This window comes from Crocodylus porosus, unplaced genomic scaffold (assembly GCF_001723895.1).
Source record: "Crocodylus porosus isolate Cpor-Errol unplaced genomic scaffold, CroPor_comp1, whole genome shotgun sequence".
Lineage (NCBI taxonomy): Eukaryota > Metazoa > Chordata > Crocodylia > Crocodylidae > Crocodylus > Crocodylus porosus.
In genome coordinates, this window is record NW_017728886.1 from 265,341,632 (window position 1) to 265,367,520 (window position 25,889).

Consider the following 25,889-nt stretch of genomic DNA (forward strand, 5'->3'; position numbering starts at 1 on the left):
AATTTACAGTTGTTTAAATCACTGAGATCACTACAGGGTTGTGTAGATGTCACAGATGTGTGCATGCCTCCCCATCTTTCAAAGAGGTTGAAATTTCCCTGTCTTCAGCTAGACACTGCATTGTAAAACACTTGGCCAATATAAAGGGACTTGTGAAAGGTATTTTTCCCCCCCCACAAGATCTCAGACAGGAAGAGAATTCCTGATCCAAAACCCCTCTTTACAGACCATTAAAAGGAAGGGAAGAAACTGTACTGCAGAAACCATGTGCAGTAACGCACAGTTGACTGAAGCACAGCGGTTCAGCATGTATTCCTTGAGCACAGATCCGACTCTGTTCTCATAAGAAATCCTCTGCTAAATTAAACCAGTTAGATACGGTTTCATTGTGGACAACACGTGTCCTTTTGCATTTTAGGATGGGAGGCCTGGCTGGATTTATATATTTGACATGCCTCGATAAAGAGGCAGGTCTCCAGGATTTTTATCCACCTGCCATTCACGTCTGTAAATACGCCCACAGATGTGACACAAAAGCAGAATTGCAGCATGTACAAAAAATTGCAGCATGTACAAAATGCTGTATTACTGCACATACTCCGAGTCTGAATGGTAGCTCTAAGGCTTACAAGTGGTTTCTCTGCTATTAGAGAAACCTAGTCCTTGAAGCTTCCCATCTCCTAAGTGCACATTCATCATTTTGCATTGCAAAATGCTGCCATTTAAAAAGATACCCTCGTTATGAGCTTTAATTTTTAGCAGGCAGTCTCAGTTTAATGGCCCTTAGCCATCAGAAAGTGTCCTCAGTGCAATTCTGTATTTCACCCTACACAGGATCTTTTTGCACTGTCACTTCTACTCTTAAGGAATGTCTCCACACCGATTCAGCCTCACTTAAGATGTCTGTTATAAACACTTGAAATGCATGTAAATCTTGAGATTGGAGGAAATTTTTAACTGGAAGGCGAACACTAGTCTACACTAGTATTTAAGCTACCGTCTCTGGAACTGGCTGGATTTGCCTGTTGACAGACTTACCTGAACAAACAGCAGCAGTAGCAGCATAAATGACCAATCCCCAGCAGCCCATCTGAACTCCAGCATTATAGGCATGAAGCTCAGTAGAATTAGAAGGGCCCTGCAAGAGAGAGAAATTTATTAGGGAATCACAAAACAGATGCAAAGCAGAAACCAGTCTGCCTTAGGCAACACACACTAATTGCTCACCTTGGGATCACCTTTAAAAATGACCTGTCCCATGAAATCTGTATAAAACACAGCTTCAGCAATGATTGAAAACCAGGTTAAGAGGTGACAGAGGCAAAGTCTCAGTAGCTCTTTTGGCATCTTTAGCATGGACAACCACAGAAGTCTGACAGTGGTTTCAGTTTCCCCTTCCTCGCTCTCTGTGTCTCCACTAGAATTAGTTGCACCACTCTGATTCCTGTGCCGGTATCTCTGCCGTTGCCTCTTTTGCATGTCATAGATATCATTCATGCTGCGGGAGGACTTTATCAAGACAATGGCATTGGCCCGTCGGAAACGATAGCGGCGAGAACCTATTTTGCCATAGTACGAGAAGGTGTAAGAAGGCTGACGGTAGAACATGTGTCTCCGTCTGCGCATGGAGTTGGAAGTACTCGATGGCTTCATGCCAATTCTAGCATGTCCATTCAGGAGCTCTTTTGGTAGGGAGCCATTTGCATTTGGGACTTTGCCTACATTCAAGTGATTATCAAGCAACATCTCCTCCTCTTTTTCATTTTCCCTGAGGAAAGCAGACAAACGGTTGAATTTGGACTTCATAAGTTCCTGGCTGGTGGTGTGGGGTGTGTTTGGGTAGGAGGCATCCTGAAAAATGGAAGGCTCAATGTCTTGTAGAAAAAGCAGCTCTGGTTCGATTTCTATAGTAGCATCAGGCATGTGCAGGATAGAATCGCTCTTGCTCCTTACGATATTCACCTCGAGGAAATCGAGGTCGAGGTCTGCCTCTGAATGACCATTGTCAGGGAACAGAGAAGCTCCATATGGATCTTCCTCACTAATTGCATTCAAATGACTGAGGGGTGGGAGACTGCCACTGTACTTGACACTAGACAGCGTGTCTCCTTCTTCATCAGTTCTATCCTGTTGAGGGTTATACTGCTCTTCTTCAATGCTAAAAAGATGAAGAGCTACGGAGACAGAGAAAATAATGGCTGCAAAGAAGAAAAGTACTTGTTCTTGAGATTTGAAGAGATTGCCCAAAAAGGTCTGTGTCCAGTCAAGCCCTCCCAGCATATAGCCGATTGCTCCTCCAAGACCTGAGGAAGAAAGGGCGGGGAGAAAGAAAAAAAGGTGTAAAATGTTATCAAATGGAAACAGGGATTGACTTACTCTGACATCAAACCACAGCCTGCCTTCAAGCACCACGTGAAGCCTGTGATGGAGATGTAGAAATATGAGGAATTTAAGTAGACAAGGTTCCACTTATTTTGAAGGCTATATGAGCCTTTGATTTCAGACTGACCATTTAGCAAGTGGTCCGTGTTTGAATCTAAAGTCTGGAAATCCAATGCCAGGCTGGAGGCTGTTCTTAGCCAGGTTTGGGCAAGAGGTTAAAGAAATGAAAACTAATGCCCCTTCTACTAGGCAAATCTTTTCAAAATTGATTTAAAATCCCTTTTTAGATGACAACTTTGGATGAGCCCATGCTCTGAGCACGTGCCACCTGCTGGGTTTGTAGATTCATAGATGTGCGGGTCAGAAGGGACCTCAGTGGGTCACTGAGTCTGACCCCCCGCCCTGGGCAGGAAAGAGCGCTGGGGTCAGACGACCCCAGCCAGGTGCTCGTCCAGTCTTCTTTCGAAGACCCCCAGGGTAGGGGAGAGCCCCACCTCCCTTGGCAACCCATTCCAGGTTCTGGCAGCCCCGACTGTGAAGTTCTTTCTAATGTGCAACCTAAATTTGCTCTCCGTCACTGCGGCCATTGTTCCTAGTTACTCCAGGGGATGCCCTAGTAAATAGAGCATATCCTAAATTCCCTGCTGCCTTCCCCTGATGAATTTATAGGCAGCCACAAGATCCCCTCTCAGCCTTCTCTTACAGAGGCTGAAGAGACCCAGGTCCCTCAGTCTCTCCTTGTAGGGCTCTGCCTGCAGGCCCCCAATCATATGAGTGGCCTCCTCTGAACCCTCTCAAGGTTAGCCACATCCCTCTTGAAGTGCAGCACCCAGAACTGGACACAATACTCCAACTGTGGTCTGACCAGTGCCACAGAGGGGAAGCATCACCTCCCTGGACCTGTTGTCATGCACCTGCTAACGCATGATAAACTGCGGTTAGTCTTGCTGACTGCTTTGTCGCAATGACAGCTCATGTTCATCTTGGAGTCAACAACGACTCCAAGATCCCTTTCTGCTCCTGTGGTCATCCCCCAGCCTGGAAGCGTGTTGGTGGGTCTTCTTGCCCAGGGGCAGCACTTTGCACTTGTCTTTGTTGAACTGCATCCTATTTCGTTCTGCTCATTTTTCCAACTTGCTCAGATCTGCCTGGATCCATTCCCTACCCTCTGATGGGTTAATTTTGCCCCATCATTTGGTATCATCTACAAACTTTGACAGGGTGCTCTCTATGCCCTCGTCCAAGTCACTGATGAAGACATCAGTGTCCAGGTCTCTTGGTATCATGCCTCCGGCTGTGAAGCCACGCTCGGCCCCATGGGTCTGCTCACCATGGTTCTTGGGGCCATGGCCACAGGGAAGTGAGTGTGAGTGTGTCACAGCCCCACTCACTGCCTATGGGGAAGGGGCAGGAGGCCATCCAGCTTCCTGCACCACTGTGTCTGCTTGTGCTATGGGAGCCAGGACTCCACGCCCTGTGAAGAGGGACAGACCGGCAGAGTTGAACCCGTGCTCTTCCCTCGCCGTGGGAAAATGGAGTGCGGTACCTCGGTCAGCCAAAAGAAGCGGGGAGGATCAACCAATAAGAGCTTATGCTGCTGCCGCTTCATGGATATACAATCTATTGCGTCTGGGTGCTGGCTAAACAAAGATGGAGAAGCTGAGAACAGTTCTGAGTGGCAAATGAGGGCTGGGCTAGGGAGAGCTTGGCCTGCGAGGGGTGGAGAACCTGTGCCTGCAGACACACTGGCTATTAACAGTACATGATTGGCAAGTAGACCATGGGATGGTTGTGGTGAAAGGTGCAGGCCGTGTGATGTCTGGAGGGCTGCACATGTGACCTGGACCAGTGATCAGGTTCAGAACCAATGCTCTGGCCAACTGCATCGGTATTTTGTCCCAAATGAACAGATCTCTAAAGACTTGCTCGGCTTTCAACTATGGGACTTCAGTTTCGATGCAGTTTATTCAACATCTCCTCAGAGGTGCATTAAAACCAGTTCTCCTTTCAGTCGCACTGGGGGCAACCCGGACTAACTCCACTGATGTCAACTACCATCTCCAGGCTTAACACAGCCTTACGGCACAACCCGGCCTTGGCTCATTGGCTTGTCGGTCTTTCTAACTTGCACTCTAAAACCTTCAGACCGGAGACTGCCTCAATGTGCATTCGCATGGGTCACGATGATACGGATCCATTCAGAATTAGATCTCCGTAAACAATCTTTGCGCTGCCTGCAATTACTTTTGCTTTGCCGTGGCCTGATATTCACAGACCTCTCTCCCATATAGCACACCCTCAGCCTTCAGATTAGAGCCACTCTGCCACAGAGAGAGACAGGACACCGAGATATCTGGACCTATGGTCTGACCCAATGAGACATTTATGTGCTTATGACAATTGCACCATACCGAGTTCAGAGAACATCTGCAACTATGAGAGAGAACCAAGTAACAAGTCAATGTCAGAAGATGTAAGGCTTGCATGACACACACAAATGAGTTACGTACCAGCTGAGAAGGCATGGATGTTGAGCGCCATGTCCTGTTCCTCGCTATCCACCACATCAAGTAAATAGGCTCGAATCGGCCCTTCTGTTGCATCAGCACAAAAATCCAACACCACCACCCCCAGCACTGTGAGAACTATGCCAATTGGCTGCTTGTCTGGGACGTCTCCAATGGCTAGACCTGTGAACAAAGGCACCTGTAGGCATTTCATCCAAAGATGGATAACTACTAAGAAGCAGGTTAATCTCCTTAAGAGAAAGGCAAGTCAATGCACTTACTGGAAACATTCCTCTACGGAATAAAATGGCAATTTCAATTCTTTGGCACAGCTTCTGAAAAGGTGTGGGACAGAAGATACAGTTCTTTATGTTGATAAGATTGACATTTATTTCTTAAAATGTCCATCTGTTTGAAGCCTCCCCTGAACACTTCTCAAAGTAGTGGTTATGTGTCTACCCCTGCCATGTTTCAAACATCCTCCAAACGTGGAAGGTACTTTTTTGTGAAAGGCAGCTAGGATAAGAAAGATTTGGATCCTCAAAATAAAAACTACATGCATCAAAAACCCTGGTTAAGTGCAGCTATAGCAACTGCATTTCTTGCATTCAGTTTTGCAGACTGCACCCTGAACTTCACATGGTGTCCCATGGGACATGTACTAATAGTTGGGCACAAGAGGACACCATAAAATGGGAAAACCCCAAAACCATCAGTTGCTCAAATTGATATTCATTTTCGTTAAACATTCATTTTTTTTTTTTTTAAATTGTGAAGTTCCAGACACAAAGCAGCAAACGAATTTGGCACTGTCACTGCTGTATAATAAAAGCGTCTTCCAATAATTTTTATGTTGATATATGTACGGATCATTACAGTAGGACCAATCAGCTTCTGCTGTCGTTGCAAGAGGTCCTCCCGAAGAGGAGACACTGATGAACAATTCCTTTATAAAACATTAACTTCTCACTGGGGAACATTCAAACAACAGAGTTCATAAAAACCTTGATGACTGAAAACCATCAGTGAGATGCAGGAATTAGAGGTGCCGGATTGTGACGCAGCCCTTAAAACGCTGCAGTGGAAAACAATCCTGTGGGGAGCTGGACTAGATAATGCAGGAGAGGTTTTCCAGTGCTCAAGAGTATTGATTCCTGGATGCAAGGAGAAATCTGAAAGCCAAGCAAGAGTGTCCTGTACATTAAACAAATGCCACTGGTTTGAACCTGGCAGGTGAGATGCACTGCTAACATCAGTGCTATTCTTGCTTTGAATAGCTGAACTATGCAGATAATAGACAGGGCAATAACAATTTAGGCAATGCCCAGAGCTGAGAGGACCTGTGCGTGCTCCCACGCTAGGGAGGTGCTGGCAATGCACTGATGCAATCTTCCAGCTTTACAGCCTGGGCGGCTCTCCTGTGCTCCCTGCCCCTTGCACAGCTCCAGCCACTCAGACAGCCCAGCTCCGACAGGCGAGGTGGCACCATTCCCCGCAGCTGCAGGGTGAAAGCAGTGGGGGGGAGGGGGTGAAGGCAGGCAGGGAGCACAGATATGCCGAGTCCACCTTCAAGGGTTGCAAGGCACACGTGAGCGCTGTCATTTTGTATTGCCCCCTCTTGGGACCTTGGCAAGCCGTACCTCTTCTTTCTGCAGTGGGACCAGGCAAAGGGGTACAGAGAAACTGTAACGCTATTTGCCAGATTGTAAAGGCTAATGTCTAAAGATTTCCAACATGGGGCTATGTCAGGGCAAGTGGTGAAACGGCTTTCAATTGAGGAGCACACTTGAAGCCATACTGGGAGAAGGGAGAGAGCATTCACAGAAGGACCACCTACCCACACTGCACTGCTGGCAAGAAGAAAGTCTATGGTTAGCACTTTCCTGGCTTCTCCATGGACAGCTTCTCCTTCTATGTTTTGGGAAAAAAAAATAGGGTCTTTTGGAGCACAGCTGACATTAGGCTACTGAGACAGCCTAGTTGCAAAACTATTGCAGTAGTTCCAAGAGTGCCGAAAAAGCACTCTGAGTTTGAGAAAAGACCCCATTCCTTTAGTGCACATTCACTAGAAGATGACAAAATACTGCCATATAAAACGTTAGCTTTCCTCTATCTCTGCGGCTTGCCAAGGTCAATAAAAGCTGGCTTAAATTAACATGGGTGGTCCCTTAAGTCAGAACAGGCTCTCTCTGGCAGCAGATGGGGAGAGCGGGGTATACCGTGAGCCTGACATCAAGGGGCATTTCTCTGGTCTCAGGCTTGCTGGATCCCAGACCTCTGAAAGGCAAACAGCTGTCCTTTTGCTTTAAGTTTCCAGGGTGCCTGTGGAAATGGCAACTGGGAGTTCCCAGCTCCCTATACCATTGGGCCCCAGGGCACAGGGAGCTTTGAAGACCACATCTGCAGCCCTGGAGTGGAGCTGGGCTGCAGCCCTGCTTTTTAAAACTCCTTGGGCACCTGGACCTAGACAGCAGGGAGAGGCTCCCCAGTCTCTGGCTCCTGGCACCCAGGAAGCTTTGAAGAGCATGCCCAGGCAGCTTCCCCACTGGGGACTTTGAACACCACACCTGGCAGCTCTGGGGTGGCTGCTAGGACATGGATGATCATGGGCTTCCACGGGGTTAAAGTCCCCAGTGGGGGAAGCCCTTTGGCTTACTTTGCTTCCCAGAGGCTCTGATCTCTCATGCCTGGTGGCCAGGGCAGAGCTGCTGGGCACAAGGTTTTGATCATCAGCATTGCCGGTCTGGCCTGGACAGCCCTAGTCTCTAACTGGACCCAGGATGGGGCAGCAATCAGCTGACTATCAGCTCACCACGCTGGGGGACTCGAACCTGCCTTGTTGAGGCTGGGGCTGGGTCGGAGACTGACAAATCGATCAGCTGATTGTCAGCTTCAGCCCCAGACCTCGCTGGTGCCAGTTTGGCGTGGTCTCAGAGCTGACAAATCAGCTGATTCTCAGCCAAGCTGGACCTGTGGGAATTCCTCTTTCAACTTCCTGGTGCTAGGGGCCAAGTTTTTGATCTCAGGATCCCTTGCACTGCCAAGTCGTAATGGCACTTCTGAGATCTGATCCCTGATCCCAACAATCATGCCTTCTGCCATGCCACATGGACCACATCACACCACTAAACATGTGGCAGAGGCCTAAGCGTCAACTAGGTTGCATATTAATTATCCCCAAGCATTAATTTTTATTTATAAGGAACCTAGTACAGCATTGCAGCAGGATGCACCCAATGTCTCCAACAAGTTGTTTGTTTGTTAAGAACAGCTTATCCTTTGCAATCTGTAGGGTAGTAAAAACAATCCCATGGAGCATCTGGGGCTTTGGGAAGGCAAAATACTGACCCAAGGTTAAATGCCTGGTTCATTCCATGAATTGTTAAAACAAATCCTCATCTCACAAACATGAGAACAAAGAGTCATAGGTACAAGACTCCTTTCCATTGCATCAGCCCAAAGGTGGTGTAAATGTTTCCTTAAAATGTACTTGCTGCAGCACTAAATTCACAGAGATTCTTAGATTAAGTTCCCCTGTCAACTATGTTCTAGGGAAACAACTTATTTTTAACAGATTTGATGGGGGCTCAGGAAAATTTATTTTCCCACATAGAGATGTTGATAAACTAATATTAACTGTGCTCTGGACTTTTTCAATACCAGGTCTAAGAAAAGAACAAGAAAAAGTGAAAAGATAATTTTTGAAATAATGCTGGAAACAGGATGTGTCGCCAGATATGCATTAAAGGGAAAATGGATCACAACAGGAAATGTTTCCCTGTGAACAGGTTGCTACACTTTTCCCATGTCAAGAACTGGCCGAATTCATCTTGGAGCCTACAAACATTATGCTGGCAACTGTTGTATTAATGACTCAGTATCAATGGTTATAGTTATTCTTACAGGGCTAATATTTAGCACAGTATTGTGACTTTAATTTTTCCTTCCCTGTTGAAGTTTGGGATAGTTCACATCTTAGTTACCCAATACAACATGTTAATATTATACTAAGCAGCTTGTAAGTTAATCAACTGCATATCATGCATATCTGAGATAAGACTTTATATCAGAGGCTATAGCAAGAAAATAGGGAGGGGATTTCCCAATTACTTACCTATAACAGAGCCATTAAGGAAAAGTGCAACTCCAAAGAGGACACCGATGGAGAGAGCGAGAATAAAAGGCCTTCGGCGGCCCCAGCTCAGGGTGCAGCGGTCACTGGCCGAACCTATGAGCGGAGTGAAGATCAAGCCCAGGATAGGGCTAAGGAACCAAGTGAGGCTGTAGTACTGCTCAGGAAGACCTAAAAACCAAAGAAAAAGGGGCCATCAGTTATATGCTGTACAGGGTACATTAAGATATAAATGCAGGATTTACATTTTTATGAAAGGAGTATAATAAAAGAACAGCAGCACATTAATCTGTTGCAACCCCTCACTTGAGGGCACACCTAGATTAGGTCACCATAATTTTGTGCCATTCTCTAACAGGCAATAAAACATTTACACATGTTTCATAAGGAAGAGAGAACTTAATGAATAGCAAGGAGTTCATCACCTGCATAACTACTGGAATAAAGGTTAGGAAAGTGAGGGGATCAGACAGACATTCAGAGTCACCAGTCTGCACTGATCTCTGCCTCATGGCCTGTTGCGTAAAGTGGATGTTACAATGGCTTTGCAAGTCTGAAAAGCCAGCATCTCAAAGCTTTAACACCTTGATAACTGGAGACAGAGTTTTACCATTGTGTGATGAATTTTTTTGCCAGCACACAACCCTGTGCCACCAGTTTCTAGAAACTAAGCTTGCAAGGTATGGCAGGGTATATTTACAACTACAGTGGTAGAGGACACCAGCACCCTGCTCCTTGTCTGGAACAAAACTGTAGAGCAAGTAAAGTGAACAATGGCCAATACCCAAACCAATTATTCTTTGAACTGTGACAGCAGACACAGATTGCTCACCTCTGTTACCCAAAGGGCCAGTTTCTAAAAGCAGTGGGTAGGAACAGCAGAAGGGAAATAGATTTATCCTATAAAATTACTTGGGGTGAGAAGATAGCTATTGCTAGTGATAAATCATGTCTAGGGAAAGAAAAAGTGCACGGAAGGATGAAAAGGGCAGCAAAAGGAAAAGCTTCCAGCACCCAGTTATCGGGAATACTACCAGCCATCAGCCTGTAGATGGCAGAGTGTCTCACTCCACATCTGAAACATTTTTTTTTCCTTTTCAATGCACCAGCACTATTTCGTACATCTTTTCAAAGGCAGAAATACAAAATGGTCTGCTGCTTGTTGTCTAGCTAGCACTGGGGCTAAAAAAAAGGACCAGCTCTCTCACTCAGTAGAGGAAAAGGGGGCTATTAGTCACACCCACAGCATCAAAAGCAGCGAGCAACCTTTACTGCTTCATTCTGTATTCAGGTATCAGGTGGCATTAATTGTTCAGAATAACTCATACAGGTGGTCAAGAAAATTTAGTCTCACTGGCATTTAAAACTACCATCACATCTGGGACCTGCATGGTGACTTATGTTCTTACAGTGACTTAATGCATGTGCCAGTGAATTGGGTTCTCCCAAAACTTACTGTAAAACGCTGGTAAAGATGCTGCACATGGAGAATTTGAAGTCTTGCACACAAGTTACCATAAGATAGCCAATTCCTTGGATTATGTCTGAGGCCAAACGCTGCCATGCCCTGCGTGATGGAATCAGCCTCGAGCAGGCCACAAAGTCCTCACCCGAAGGGCCGGACAAGCATTAGGAACATCAGACTTGTGAACTTTGCGGAGACCGGGCCTACCCCTGGGAAGCCAGATACTAAGGCTTCCTTTTCAAGGGAAGGAAAAAAGTAACCCTGGGAAACAACTGTGGGACTTTACAGATCCAACTCGTGTCTCATCTATCCGGGGGAATCTAGTCTCTACCAGAGAAAACAGCCACTTGCTTGTTAAGGCTCAAAATCAGCACATACATATGCTCTTTTCAGGCTAGGCCAGATGGTTAGGAATGGTCTCTGGAACAGACCGCATACAGAGAAGTGCCATGAGACTTGGGCGCAGCAGTGGTTGCAAGACCTAATGTGTATAGAGCAGTTCAGATTGCCACACCAGCCTTTCTGACCAGTAAAGCCTGTGCCCCAAGACAGGATCTATGTTGAGCTGTAACAGAAGAGCACGTATCAAGATCTTACGGTGCACTTGGGGTCCACCTCCAACACTTCAGGAGGCATTAGAAACTGGCTCTACTCCGAGACCGCAGCTCCTCAGGATGAGAGGTTGAGCGTGGCATGGCATGAGCCTCTCAGAAGGCAATGAGGTTGGGTTTTTTTGTTTGTTTGTTTTAATAGCAAATACTAAATCAGAGACATACAGAAGCCACAAGCTCAATGAACATAACTGGCCTGCTGCACAGGCCACTAAGACCTGGAACATAGCTAACACCACCGGTCTTCAATGCCAGGAGAAGGTGCTTGCTCTTTTAGCTGCAACATTGGGCAATATGCAATTGAGATGCCCATCTGTGGTCGCTGATGAGCTTGAACAAAACCCTGCATCACGGCATCTGTACTCCTTTCATACCATGCCTGGGCACACTGCAAAATGCGCCTTATTTACTGGCTAGGTGAACAGAGGAAAAGGAAGGTATGCTATCGGCTTGTACTCTACTCCGATTTAAAACAAATCGCCCAGATATAAAAACTTAATTTGCATTTGTCTGAACTCCAAATACAAGGAGCTTTATTCATGAAGCAAGTTAATCAACTGTTGCACAAAACCCTTTTAGTTTTAAAGATGAATTTTATGACACTATTATCTTTTTTTTGTTTAATCTCTGCAAGGCCATCTCGTATTTGCATGATATAGTTAATGTGTGCAACAGTCAGAAGTCTGGCAGAGGCCTACGCTGTGGTCAGGTTTATGTCTGGCCTCCCAAATCCATGTCCTGCAGGAACTGAGAGCAACTCAGATTTTTCAAAGAGGCCGGCAAGCTTGGTACTGCAGCGTGGTGGGAGAAGGCATCAGGACACGTATACCTATAGAGCAAACATGGTTTTACCCAACTTCGGGCAAGTATTGAAAATCTGCTAGCTCTTTTAGCAGCCTGAATATTTCTCCTTAGCCGAAAAAAGGTGGTTGGAGACACTTTGGCAGTGACTGGAACAAATGGAGAAGCAAGATCTGATTGGCCTACCCTATAGCTAAGTGGGGCTGAAAGGCAAAGTTAGAGACTTACACAAGCCTTGAGGCCACTAGCAAGAGAAAGACTCTACAAGAAGAATCCTTCACGGTTTTCAGCAGAGTGGGCAATACCTCTAAACTTGAACTGGGAAGGAGATAACTTTGACACACTAACCATGATCTGAACCTTGTCAGTAGCATAGTGGCAGAAAGAAAGGAGCTGCCCCCACCACCCCCTTTGAATTATTTAACCAATTCTCTAACAACATTCGTTATGTCAAGAAATGCACTCTTCAGTTATATGTTGTGCAGCCAAATCAGAAGTTTGCCAAATCTTCCCAAAAAATTCTTGGTAGAAAGAAATTCACAGGCGACCCGTCTGGATGCCAACTAGCACCCCAAGAGTGCTCCAACACGACAGGCCTGAGAAGTGACACCGTGGCTAGGGACAAAAGTTACACAAACCGCTATAAGTAACTGGAAACCAGTTCAACTCTGTAATACAATACAAGTTCAGTGCACATAAACTGCTTTCAAGACGGCCAAAACCGGTTTAAAAATACACCTGGATTGATGTAGCCTCAGACTCAACTGATTTAGCCTGTCCCAGATGCCCTCCAGATTCAAGTTAACTCAGTCCCCCGGCATCTCAGGCTGCTTTGCACCTCCCCTGCATCCCCCCTGCCCTCGTAGGGTGGGTGGGCAGGCTAGCCTTGGCCCAAGACATCTGCTCCAACCCAGCAGGGAGGTGTGCTCTGGCACCCTCCGGCTTCTGGTCTGGGCCACGGCAGGCAGGCAGCTGCATTTCCAGAATCAGAAGTGAATGTCATTGCTAGGCATTTTGATGTAATCACTCTGAGAAACGATTCCTGGCAGGCATCTGGTTTGATGTTAGTCACTTGGATGCACGAATATATTGCGGTATGCATATATTTGTATGACATCGGGGGGAGGGGGGGTGGAGAAAGAAGAAGAAAAGGGTTAAAAGGTGAATAGACTTTCAGAGTGCCCCAAATAACTCCTGAAGGCAAGCATGGGCCATAGCCTCCCCCCCAACCCCCGGTCTCAAAGAACCGCGTCCGCAGGTATGATGGAGCAAGCAAGCAAGTTTCCACAAGCAGGAGTAGTGAGAGAAGGAGAGGAGTGACAGTGCCACATTCTTGCATACCCCTTACTTTTATTTGAATGTCCCATCTGTTTTCCGACTGGTGGGAGGGCAGTAAAATTTCAAACAAGCTTAAGGGACAGGCGAAAGTGATGGGATGAGGGGAAACTCTTGGCCCTGAGAAACCCCCGACTTGCGTGGTGGGAAAAGACTTCTCGCCACCCGCTAGTGGCAAGAGACAGGCAGCAACAGCAGCATGGTCGGATGGCACAGATCAGACTGGGCTCCCGAACGCAGCATCACCAGAGGTTTGTGACTAGCCTTCGAGCCTAAGAGACAACCGGCTTGATTCAGGTTTGAGTGATGTGTCTCGCAACAAGCCCAGACTCACAGATGGACAAGCCCATATTGTCCCATATTCATTACCTTGGATGCATCCAAATTAAATGCACTGCCTCAGAATAAAATTGCAGCTAATTTGAGTCAATTGCCAGTTAAACCTTGTGTGTAAATGACTCTTCTGCGGCCGTTTCAACGGGAGTCAAATCTCAGACTAATCAGCCCTGGCTTAAACCCGTTGTCTGTTCTTAACCCAAGGGAGTACCATGTAGTAATAGGTTATTTCCATTTATGACCATTCAGGTAGTGGTCTTTTCAGCTGAGCCTCGTGTCATGTGCTATATTTAGCTGGAAACTGGATGGTTATGACTGATCTCATCTTGCAAGGGCTAAAGTGGCTATCAGGCAGTGAGCAATATTGATTAGGAAGAGACCTGAACTGAACTGGGGAAGTTGAAGGGTCACAGCAGAAGTTTCCCATTGCCCCTATGATGCTGTTCCTTTGTTATAAATGCAATTTTCCATTATTCTGTTGGTCAGGTAATAGCAAACTCTAACTGAATATGCTCTGTAAATGTGAACAGTCGCACTGAGCTGGGCAAGATTCACAACAGGTTTTTTTTTTTATTATTTATTTTTCTGTTGGCATCTTGGGAAAAAATAGAAACGCAAGGACTATTATTTAGCTGTCTGTAACCCGTCCCCCCTCCCAAATCTGAGGAAATACTGAGGAGGAAAACACACTGCAGATAAACAAGTGCTAGCATTTGTCCCATGAACTGACTTTGTGGCTCAGGTTAGAAGTCAGAAACTCCAAAGCCCTACTCAGATCAATGAAAAAAAACAAAACGCCAGCTTCTGTCTACAGCCTCCGGGGCCACTGAGACTCCAGCAACGTGGCATTTCCCAGCAAGCTGCAAACAAACAGGACACTGGCTTCTAGTAAATAAGTTTTTGTTTTCTATCCCAAGGAAAGAAAAAAGTCCCCAACAATAGTGGGACCAGCACCGCTCACGGTTCACAGGAAATGCTCACTGTGTCACCACTGGTCCGAGGGCCATGTGAGGTCACAAGTTACACGGAAGAAAGAGCAAGTCACATGCAGCAGCTTCTATTCAAATCCTCTTTTTGATAAAGCTCAGGGGGAGGGGGGAATAGTTCCTTAAAGTTTAAGAAAAGATCTGACATGGGAATGGGTATCCAGCTTCTATTTTCAGTGATCAGGAATTATCACCTAGAGATGTGTTTGCAGTTTAACATACCGCAAAATTTATAACCAAGAGACAGTCATCTCACAAGCGTATGTCCACTGTTATCAACCGTTATGATGCTTTGCTAGTACTACACAGCCTGTACTTCCTGCCCTTGCAAACATACTGAATATTTTTATATGTTACCCAATATAAAAAAAGTTGCCACAATTTTTTTACCCTCCAGTGAAACTGGTGCAAGGGGCATGCCTGTCCTGGGAACTGTTGCTTTCAGCGTGAATTGCTGTCAGGAACATTGAAGTGATGACACCACTCTGCTCTCCAAAATAAATGCTCTTCTAAATCTCTCAAAGTCAGAGGTGGGAGAGCTTCAACAATATACTCCCCCAGAGACGCCACATCCATCCTGTAGTGACCCATGGCCGAGGGAGCCACTTGATCCGGCCTGTGGATGTGGGGCTGCAGTGGCAGGCTCGCTCTCTATGCCGTTAGGAAGAAAAAGTGGTGGTCAGGTCCCCAAGGTGGGTCATTCCAGCCTGCAGCCGAAAAAGTTTGCCAACCATTTCTCCAGCAGGTTCCTGTCATTTGCATTAGGTGTCACGTTGTGGGCTGCTTCTGATGCGCTCTGGGGACAGTGGCACATGCATTTCTGCATCTGCTGACAACTCAGGAGGCCCTGCTGCTCGCCCAGAAATGCCTACCCTACACACAAGCAATCCTTGCCGTTCCCTTTTGAAGCTGTTCCCTCACTTAGTCTCCACCCATCCTGATATTTAGAGAACCATGCAATCCATTCTTTATTCCTTCACTCCCGTGTCCCACAACCAACCTCTCTCCATCGAGAGGTAGTGCCATGCCTCGATCATTCCTGTCCAACCCAGAACGATGACAAGGAAAGCCGTGGCAGGACCAGCTGAGCCGGGCACTGCATTTGCCGACTGTCTCGTTACCCGGGCTTGGAGAACTCTGGACAGAAAGCCCGCTCCAGACCATTTCAAGACCGTGGGTTGATTTGGAGTTGGGAAGAGTTCTGCACTTCCCCATTTATCGCTTCGCCAGACTACTCAGATCACTTGCTCAAGGAATTATGCTGGCTAGATGGAGGAAGAGAAAAAAAAAAAAAAAATGAACAGGATGCTCCTGCCAGAGCTACCGACTCAGCCTTCACAGGAACCCAGTGCATGCCCTCGTGTCCTGAACATAAGACTTAGCCTGTGGACAGAAGCATGTTCTGAGGATGCTCAAAGGAGCCGAGCAAATTGTCATGCTTGCTGTCCGCTGATCAAGCCTTTCCCCAGAGGGCTATTCGCTGGTACTGGTACAAGAGTGCTTCACCTGCACAGCTTGCTTAGGCTGCGTCCCTTCACCTTCTAGCAATCCCACAGGGGACACGTGCTCCGATGCTCGTACAGCTGGGCAACTGGAGCTCTCTCGTACAACACGGCTCCCTCACTCCCAACGCATTCAGAGTGAGGAAAGAGGCCTATGCATCGGCTTGAGCAATTGTGGTCACATTACCCTCACACTGCACGTAGCAGGTTGGAAGATTAAAACCTGGAGCTCCAGTACGACGTGCAAACGCCATGATGCCAGATCTCACTGCCACTCTTCGAGACCTCTGGCCAAGCCTTGTCCTGACGGCCATGTGTTCTTGTACCATCTGCCCATTGGGAGGCTACAACCCTAGATCTCTGGGGGGGTCACAGAACATTAAAATCTCGCCTTCTTGACCTAGAAAGCAGACTCTAACCTTCAAGCAGCACCTAGAAGTAGTTCTCTCCATCTCCAGAGTTTTTACCATGACAGCTGGAAACCTGCACAGACATCATGGCGATGAGCACTGCGCACACAGCTACTGGCTTTCTACAATTCTCGCACTTCCAGTCGAGCACTTTCCTCTTAAAGAGTGGACAAAGGGGAGTGTCTTCGTCAGCGTATTTTTTATAGCACTTCAATTTATTGTGCTGCCAGGCACAACTTCACACTAGTAGCATTTACTCTATGGTTTTTCTTTGTTTGCGCTTTTGTGATGCATGAGGTCTGAGCATTCAGGACAACACCGCTGGGTGCACAGTGATGTGGCTTTTCTCGGATTTGGTCTCTCCCAGGCCAGCACGTATATACACATTATGCCAGCGCCCAAAGTATGCCAAGGCAGAAACCCTTTCCACCCCACACCCAGATTGACAGACACCCACAGCTTTTTTGATGTTATCATTTACATGTATAACACAGATAAGGCTACAAGCCTGTTTGAAATTTGAGAAACACAAAGAAGAAAGTACACTTCTCTTCCGTATACAGTACCCGCTTTTGAGGTGCTGGGAAGTGATCAGGGCTCAGTGTCTGTAGAAGTTGGACGCCATCAAGAAATGCATTTTTAAATGGAAAAAATAGCTTCTAGGGACTTGAAAAACAAGTTTGATTTTTCTTTTTTTCCCTCCCATATCTGCAGGCAACACAGTGACATGTGTTGCCTGCAGATATGCAGCAACCCCGCCTACCCAAAGCTCCCATGTTGCTCTGCCAGTTTCAAGAATATTAGTCAAACTTAGAAGAAACAGTATTTGAGGATGCACTTTAATATGATACAAGAACCTGATTTAATGCAAAAAGCATTCAGTATTGATTTGATTAAATCTCAATATACACTATTAACCTTGTATGGTTCCACCAACTGATCTTGCTAATATCTGTAACAAGAGCTATATAAATTTTCATTGGAAAAAGGGATTTTAAAAACATTAAGGAAAAGTAGATTTCTGCCAATTAGCTACCCTTTCCACTTAAAAAGAGTTTCAGCCACATAAAGCCAGAGGTAATAATTTAGTTGAAAGGTCAAAGTGATGAATGGATGCCAATGACTGCTCTCAGCAGGTTGGAAAGTGGAGGAAACTAGTGAAGACTACAGAGGCCTACATTGTATGTAGCTTTTAGGTCTGCCCAAATGTCCCCAGGTATGTTCTGAGCAGTTATTGGTAACACCCAAGTTGTTTTAGAAGCAACCCAAGATGTATATTGTTTGGTTATAGAAAATAAATGTTTAAAAAAAAAAAATTCTCTGGTACCTTCCTTCCTCAAGGGTCTCCATGCCTTTGTAAACCCCAAAGGTACAGTGCTAGAGCAGTCTGCTTGGGAATAGAGGACAGGCTCATCTCACAAAAACAGGGACGTATGGGAGACGTAGGGTATAAGCGCTATTTTGGATGCTCATCTCATGAGGCTTCTCGCACTGCAGGGCTCTTTGGATTTAGTGTTTTAATATCTCTTCTGACCAACTTGCACACAAAGCTACGACAAATCCTACTGCTTGGTGAGATCCAGGACAAACAAAACTCCAGTCTGGGCATGACATGCAGCTATTTACAGTCTTGTTAAGCAAGCGAAGGGTGTGAGCTTGGTCTTGGTAACACTAGCTAGTTTTTATTTTGAGTGTGCGCATGCATGTGCATGTATGCATGGGTCAGAACAACTCCAGGACGCACAAATGCCAGATCCCATTGGTGTCCTGTTCCTAAAGTCATGATATGCAAGCATGTAGACGCAGAAAACATTGGACTAATGCCTTAATCGGGAATCCCGACTGGAGACTGGCTGCCCAGTACCACCTTCCTAATTAGTACCTCCTCCCTTCTCATGCTTAGTCCCGTATGTACTAGACACCCACATGGCTAAGAGGATGGGCACTGGCCATTCTTTCTTTTTGGGTGGATTTGTTTGCCAAATGTCAATTGGTGACACATGGGCAACTCCCAATAATGTCGGTAGTAAGAGCTTTGCAGCACCTTATCATTAGCTACCCCCGCAGCACATTACACTTCTTCCCTCCTCTACTTCTGGGGAAGCCTTCTCAGGTGTCCCCAACCTCAGACCAGGTTTTGGCAACAGCCCCATCCAGAGTCATCATGAGATCCCATCTAGAGGCCTGACCAAGCTTGGCAACTTGCAAAGCCTTTCCTGCATAAACTGCACCCCCAAGTGACTCAGTCCAGCCTTTGAAAACAAGCATGGCTTAATCCCTACAACAAGAACAGATCAAGGGAGGTTTTATTAAGAAGCAGTCTGCAGATCCGTCTTGCCTATAACGTCATGGTTCACGAGGGGGGCAGTCCTAGCAGCTGGAGCTGGGAGTCGGGACCAGTGGGGTTGCAGGGATGAAGCACCAGTTGAGAGAACTAGAGGGCAACTCAAACTCCAAACTGAGGGGTGGGGGTCATCTCTTCCCATCATGCTTTTCATCAACTCCAAGGTCCTTTCCTGTGAAAGGGCTCCTGAGGTTACAAGCTGGGAACCCCATGTCCACGAGATGCCACCTAGCCTTTGCAAACTGCACCAAGGATGACATTTGTCCGTCTTCCTAAGAAGCAGCAAATAGGGCAAATGACCCCTTCTGGAGTTATCCCAAGAGTAGAGTAGAGTAGAGTAGAGGGGCCACAGATGTGGCTGGGCACCTGGGGCAGTGGTGACTTGTTTGCCACCACACTGCCAACATGATTCCCACTGGCTGCCCTAGTCACCCTACCTTAGTTATGCCACTGCCTGAAGAGCTGCAGAGCAAAAGCTACAGGATCCAGAAGACAGCGCATGCTCCCTTCCCATAAAAAAAAAAAAATAGCACTTGGGGGATTCAGTTCAACTAATTTCTCATGTATGCACTTTAAAGAGTGACATCAGGGGGATGACAGCTGAGCCGAAAACTAAGTGTGTAGACCCAAGGAAGGAGGTCTTGCCTTTGGAAGCTTGTCTACCCTTATCCCAGCTACACAGTTGGCCCAATAAAAAGGTATCACCACCCTAAGAAATCCCAGACCGCTCCAGGCATTCGGCATTGAAAGACTTTTGCTTCTGTTGTTTTTAAATAGTGCAGATACTGAAAAGGCTTTGCAGCACTATTGTGCACAAGTATTTTGTTGTCCATTGCTAACACGCTACAGAATCAGCCCTCTGTCCTCTCTAAAGGCTTTAGGACTAGCGGCTGGTTTTGAAAAAAAAAAATCGGGACAAACATGTTCCCGTTGGCCCAGGCACATTGCGCGTCTAGTCGTGTTACCGGGATGCAGTATTAACGGAGGCACAAAAGCAAACCACACACTCTCTCTCAGTAAACTATGTTAATTTAAAAAGTCTGCTGATTTAGACATTCTGATAAAAACAACAATCCCTTGAGCCCATTATTCACCATGGATGCACAAAAGAGAATGTTCAAAAATAACATTTGCTAAGCTCCTAAAAGGAAAGTACATCTTTCTATATCGTTGTCATATGAGGCGTTAACCACAAAAAAAAAAAAAAAAATACATCAAGGGGAGCACAAATCCTATTAGGGCTTTAGCAATTAGCTTAGATGAATGAACTGTGGGGTTTTAGTTTGGATGTATGGTTTACTATTTAGACAGACAATCGTTCCAGGAAAGCACAACAATACAGCAGTTGTTAATTGAAATACTGTATGAATGGGCTGCTATATGCACTCACACTGGTAAAAAGGGTTATCATGTAGCATTTAAAATCAACTGATAAATAGCTTTTGTTCTGGTTCATCTTTTTGCAAACAACCACTTTTCTTTTTAAAACTGTGGAGTATATTCAGTAGAAGTCCATCAGCTGTCCTTGCTTGTCTGTAGTCTATGCATATTAGGTGTATAACCATTAAAAGGAAAAAAAAAAATCAAGAAGGTTATTAAAGAGACAATGTTCAAGCCAAAAACTGAAGGTGCTGCAAGATGGTGTACTTTGGAAGGTCTGAAGGAGGTTGACACCAAGTTGAGATCAACAGTAAGCTAGTTTAAGTATATTCTAAGCACTTTCCTAAAAAAAGTTTAAATGGCCTATCTGGTTTTATGCTGGCGTGGGGGGGGGGGTTGTAGCTCCAGCATTTTCAAGGACCTTCAAGTTCAGCAGACATAAGTTGCAAAAATATTTCACAAGTATAACAGTGTCTAATCAACCTGTTTTTCTGATTGCCATAAAATATTAAGCCATCTTGTTAATTATTAAATGTCTTCTATGACTATAATGACAGCCACATTGAAGTGATCCTTTTTGAGCGCACACAACCTCAATCTTAATAATTTTCACTCACATGTGCTATTCAGTAGCTCACAAGCCTGTTCATGTAAGGCCATGATTCTTAGCAAGAAGGCCAGGACACCCTGGAGTGCCCCAAGGTGCTTTCAAGGGTAGTGATATCAGAATATTGCCATTAGACCATCTCCCTCAATTTAGAAGGGCTACCCAGCCAACCTAATGCAAAGAAGTCTCTTCTTATTTGCAAACCAAGCGATGAGAACTAGATTCAATAGCAATACAAAAGCAGATGACCATCTGAAGTGGGATCTTTTATTTGTATTGCAGTTTAAGAAGTAGATTTGCTTGTAGTTAAGGGAGCAGAAGATACTTTGCAAAACATATCGAGTCTTGAAATAAGTGACAACACAATAACCATACATGCATGACTGGAAGGAACCCAGGGAATCAACCTTGTGCTCAAGGCAGGACCATCCCTGCCTAAACAGTCCCAGACAAGTGTTAGTCTAACCTGCTTTTAAAAAAAAAACCCCTTCCAGTGACGCAGACTCCATAACATGTCTAGATAATCTGTTCCAAAGCTAAACCACGCCCATAATTAATATCCAACATAAGTTTCCCTTGCTGCTATTTAAACCCATTACTTTCTTTCCTGTTCCCTGTGAACAAAGAGAACAACTATCATCCTCTATGTAATAACCTCTCTTTATTTGAAGACTTAGCAACTTCACTCTTGGTAAGATCTTATTCAGACTAATTAATCCCAGTTCTTCCCATCTTTCCTCATGCGATGTTTTCCTAGATCCCTAATGATTTTTGCTGCTCTCCCTTTTCCAATGTGAATACCAAGAGCTTGTTGAATTATGGAGATTTTAAAACACATCTTCAAATCCTAAGAGACAACTGGCATCTGAAAAAACGAGCGTTACAACTTTAAACCATTTGGGAGTTTCTCAAGTGGAACAGGCTATGTTACATCATGTAGAGATATCTGCAATACAGAAGATACAACCTTTGTCTTTTCATTTTCCCCTGTAAAGCCTTGCCATCTTAGGCTGTTTGACAACTATCTACTTTTGGGCAAGAGACAGAAGTTGCATATAAACCAGTTTAAGTGATCAGAAACTGGTTTAAACCTGTAACAGAATAGAAGCTCAGTGCACACAAACCTGTTTCAAAATGGCTGAAACTGGTTTAAAGATAAACCTGGTTGAATGCAGTATCAGATGCAACTGATCAGGGGCAAACCAGTTAATGAATCTTCTGGCCCAGACTCTTTCTTGGTTCAAGTTAAAGTTTCCCAGCATCCCTTGCACCCCTGGGCTGGGCTGTGCCATGCCATCTGGTCCAGAGAGCAGGGCTGGCCCTGCCCCTTTGCTCCCTAGCTGGAGCAGTGGAGCTGGCTCACTGTTCCCCCAGGCAAATGCTGGCTGGGGTTGGGGGCTAAGGAAGAGGGTTAAACTTCCTTCCCCCCCCCCCCCGAATACAGAGCTGCCTTGCCCTGCCCTACTGGCTTAGTGCTGGCTGTGACTGGACTACAAAAATCCTGAAGGCATGTGGAAGCAGGAAGAGGAAGTGATGAGCAACCCTGCAGAGTCCTGATGCTGTGAGCAGGAGTACAAATCCCAGAGACCTTGGCAGCAGGAAAAGGAAGCAAATACACAGCCCATGCTGGCTATGTGCCAGAGAACTGTGCTCTAGCACCCCCCCGCCCCACTTCTGGCTTGAGCCAACTGCAGGCATATTACTGCATTTCCAGAATCAAAAGTGAATGTGTGTTCATTTGCTTATTGGTTCAATCTCTGCAGTTTAGACTGCAAAGACTGAATCAATTTGGCCTCAGGCTTTTTAACCGTCTGTACTTAGGCTTTGGAGAACATCTGGCAGAACATGCATAATCCACCATCACCAGTGGTGAAAAACTGAAACAGGAAGGGGGAGCTGAGACCAAAGAAAAGGGAGTGAGCCTGCTAGAGTATTGCTTTCCTATGCAAAGGAAAAGCAGAGAGGAGCTCTTTACATGCTCACCATCACTTCTCTCCCCCCCCCCCGAAACTGCCCAACCTCCTGTAATCCCTCTTGTAGTTTCTCTAGTCAGAGAACAGAGACCACTACAAGGAGGATCTCTTAATTACAGATTTGAACACAAGCTGAGGCCGATTATCTCTAGGACATTAAATCAGTACAAGTTTGTGAAATTCAGGACAGCCGAATTTCTTGTTCAACAGAAAATACAAGGTTTGCATTGTTTTATACTGAAAAGCAGAAGAGCAGCAAACCTCTCACATTTCAAATGGATGGCAGAGTTACCCTTTGCTCCCAGGGGAGTGTTTTTTAAAAAAAAATCACCATGAAGTCAAGCAAGCTGCATAAATTTAGGCTGTAAGGACCTTGGCATCAGGCCATCTATTCTTTGCTCTATAACAATGGCATTGCAGAACACTTTGAAGCAGCTTGCTTTCTAAAACGCAGATTGAGGCACGGAATGGACAGCCCTAGAGATGGCAAACTGACAATGCAATTATGACCAAAAATGACTCTGCCATAGTGCTATTGAAAGGATACCAAGAAAAACAAATACTGCAGAAATAAGAGGACAGCAAAAGGGGACTGATGAATCAGATACAACTCTGTAAACCATTTGCTTTAAGATTAGTGCAATGCAGAAAGGCAAAAGTTCCTCTGAAATGCTTGGAGTTTTCTTAAGCCTGTCTAATCTGCATCAGCATAACAAAATTAATTTCAAGTCGCACAATATAACTCATGCAAGATACAGCAGGTATGTCTGTTATGATGCTTCCTTGCCAAAAAATGTCTGGACTGTTAAGCTCCTGTGCCCCACTTTCCAAATCAGGAAACAAAAACCAGAGTTTGTGGCCCAACAGTACCCACTGCCACTGACTATACCCATCATAAACAGTCAGATTTCTGCATAAGAAAGGCATTTTGTACTGTTTACCTTAAAGCCCAAGCTGCTATCAATTTAGAGTCCTAACTGCACTTCTTAGAAGTGGGAAACCACTGGTTTCTGCATCTCCATTTATAAAGGAGGAACAATTTATATTTTACTGGCTCAGAAAGGGATAAAAACTGAAAGGAGCTAATTTTACTACAAGGGTTGCTCTTTTTTGGACCGTTTATATGAATTCTTGAGAAGCTGAAATCAATCTCCATTTGCTTCAAGAAGTGCTTTTATGTCCCAAAGTGCAGTCATGGTACTTCCAAAGAAATCAAAAGCACCATCCCAGACAACGCATTCAAGTCAGATGCCTGAAAACATCCATCCACCCCCTTGAGCTCTGCACCAGCAAGACCTAATCACTGGCAGACCATATTTCAGACGCAAGGGGTATCAGCAAAGGGATACTTTCTACTAAGGGTGCACCAGTAAAGACCTTTGTGGTTGATACCGATGGCCGATTAACCAGCCATATTGGGCAACACGGATTTGATAACTGATATGCAGCCCAGCAGCTTGGAGAGCAGCATCAGGCTGATAAGTCTGTGGGGAGGAAAGGAGCTTGGGGGGGGGTGCAGACAGAAGACCCCTCAGTGAAGGAGGGGGTGGAAGGGGAGGGCTCCCCACTGCTATACCCTTCCCCAGGGGAGGCATGAGGGAAATGTACCCCCTGGATTTATGCATGGGGTAGAAGCAGGCTGTGCTGGCCTCTTCCTGGTAGGGGGCTGGGCCTGGGCTGCACTCAGGGTGGGAGGCAGTGGTGCTAGGAGGAAGGGGCTACGGCAAAATTTTAGGGTAGCTGTAGCCCCCTCTCCTAGTGCCACCCACCCCAAGCACAGCCCCAGTCCAGCCCCACCCCCTGGAAGATGCCAGCATGACCCCTGGCACAACTTGCAGCCCACCCTTGCCCCACACACAAATCAGGGGGGCATGTGCCCCCCCACCCCAGGGGTATGCAGTGGTGGGGAGCTCTCCTTCCCCATGCTCCTCAGACAAGCTGCCCACAGCTTTGCTTCATTTCCTCCCTACCCCAGCTGGACAACGCCTGCACCTTCCCCACTCCCTCCCTCACTGTGGGGGCCACAATCTGCCCCCCCCCACAGCTCTTCCATATGCCTCTTTTCCCACACAGTTTTACTGGCCTGATGCTGCTCTCCAACCTGCATTCTTGGCCCATGCATATAGTATTTAGTGACATTAACTACAGTGACCCAAAAAAGCCTATTGCCAATAACGTCAATTTTCCTTTTATCGGTCCCAATTGGACGTGGACCGATATACTGGTGCACCTCTAATTTCTACATCTTCAGAAAGCCAACATGCAAGGAAGGCATAGAGGGAACTGACCCTTTCAGGCAGAACAACAATGAACTAGCAATCAAAATATGAACGGCATACGGCTCGAATAGCTTGACAAGGACCATCAAGAATGACGGCCCCCTCTGACATCTACCAAGAACAGGTTAGAGACACACCATGAGACTGGGGTCTGGTTTCATGCATCCGAGGCATCCATTCCTGGCCTGGTGGCAAGTTGCTATGTAACACTACCATCTCCTGCACAGTGGAGACCACACTAAATGGTAAAGCACATGGGGTGAGGGATACTAGGACAGAGAGGGGACATGTCTCTTGAAGGCTCTCAATGAGAGGGCCAGAGAACAGAATTTCTGGGACCATGAAACATTTGCCTTTATTCACCTTAGCTGAGGCTAGTGGAAGTAGTCAGCCTTATTTTTCAGACTGGAGGACCAGCAGGTCTCATGTGCATCTTTTGATTCAACATGGGTCTCTCTGCTCACGCTGCATCTTAATGAAAAGACAAAATCAACAGCTCAGAACGATTCAGAGAGTTTCTGGCAGAATGACCTGCAGGTTACACAGCTTAGGCTTGCCCTGCTCACATTCATGTTGTCAGGTCAGAAAAAAAGTGCAATTAAAAGCAAATCTCAGAGGGTGCGTCTACAGGTTCATTAACGCACTTTAGGTAATGCACATTAAATCTAGTACCTCTGTTATGAAGCACTAGAAAAAAAAAGAGTGCTGATTTTAATGCACATTAGTTAAAGAGCACGGGTTTCCGTGGTGCTTTAATAAGCATTAAAATAGGCTAATGTACATTAAAGTGCACATGTAGACATGACCAGAAGGTGAGCTATGAATGGGGCTTTTCTAAT

At 45.9% G+C, this 25,889-nt stretch overlaps 1 protein-coding gene across 1 annotated transcript in view; it reads right to left on the reverse strand.

The window, feature by feature from the left end:
* Window positions 1-25,889, reverse strand: part of SLC45A4 (solute carrier family 45 member 4) — a 50,773-nt gene that overhangs the window by 7,838 nt on the left and 17,046 nt on the right. Inside the window, exons 3-6 of the mRNA XM_019553278.1 lie at window positions 9,004-9,192; window positions 4,893-5,072; window positions 1,228-2,303; window positions 1,039-1,138 (exon numbers count right to left, since the gene is read on the reverse strand). Coding sequence (XP_019408823.1) covers window positions 1,039-1,138; window positions 1,228-2,303; window positions 4,893-5,072; window positions 9,004-9,192 — 1,545 coding nt within the window. The remainder of the gene's footprint in view (window positions 1-1,038; window positions 1,139-1,227; window positions 2,304-4,892; window positions 5,073-9,003; window positions 9,193-25,889) is intronic.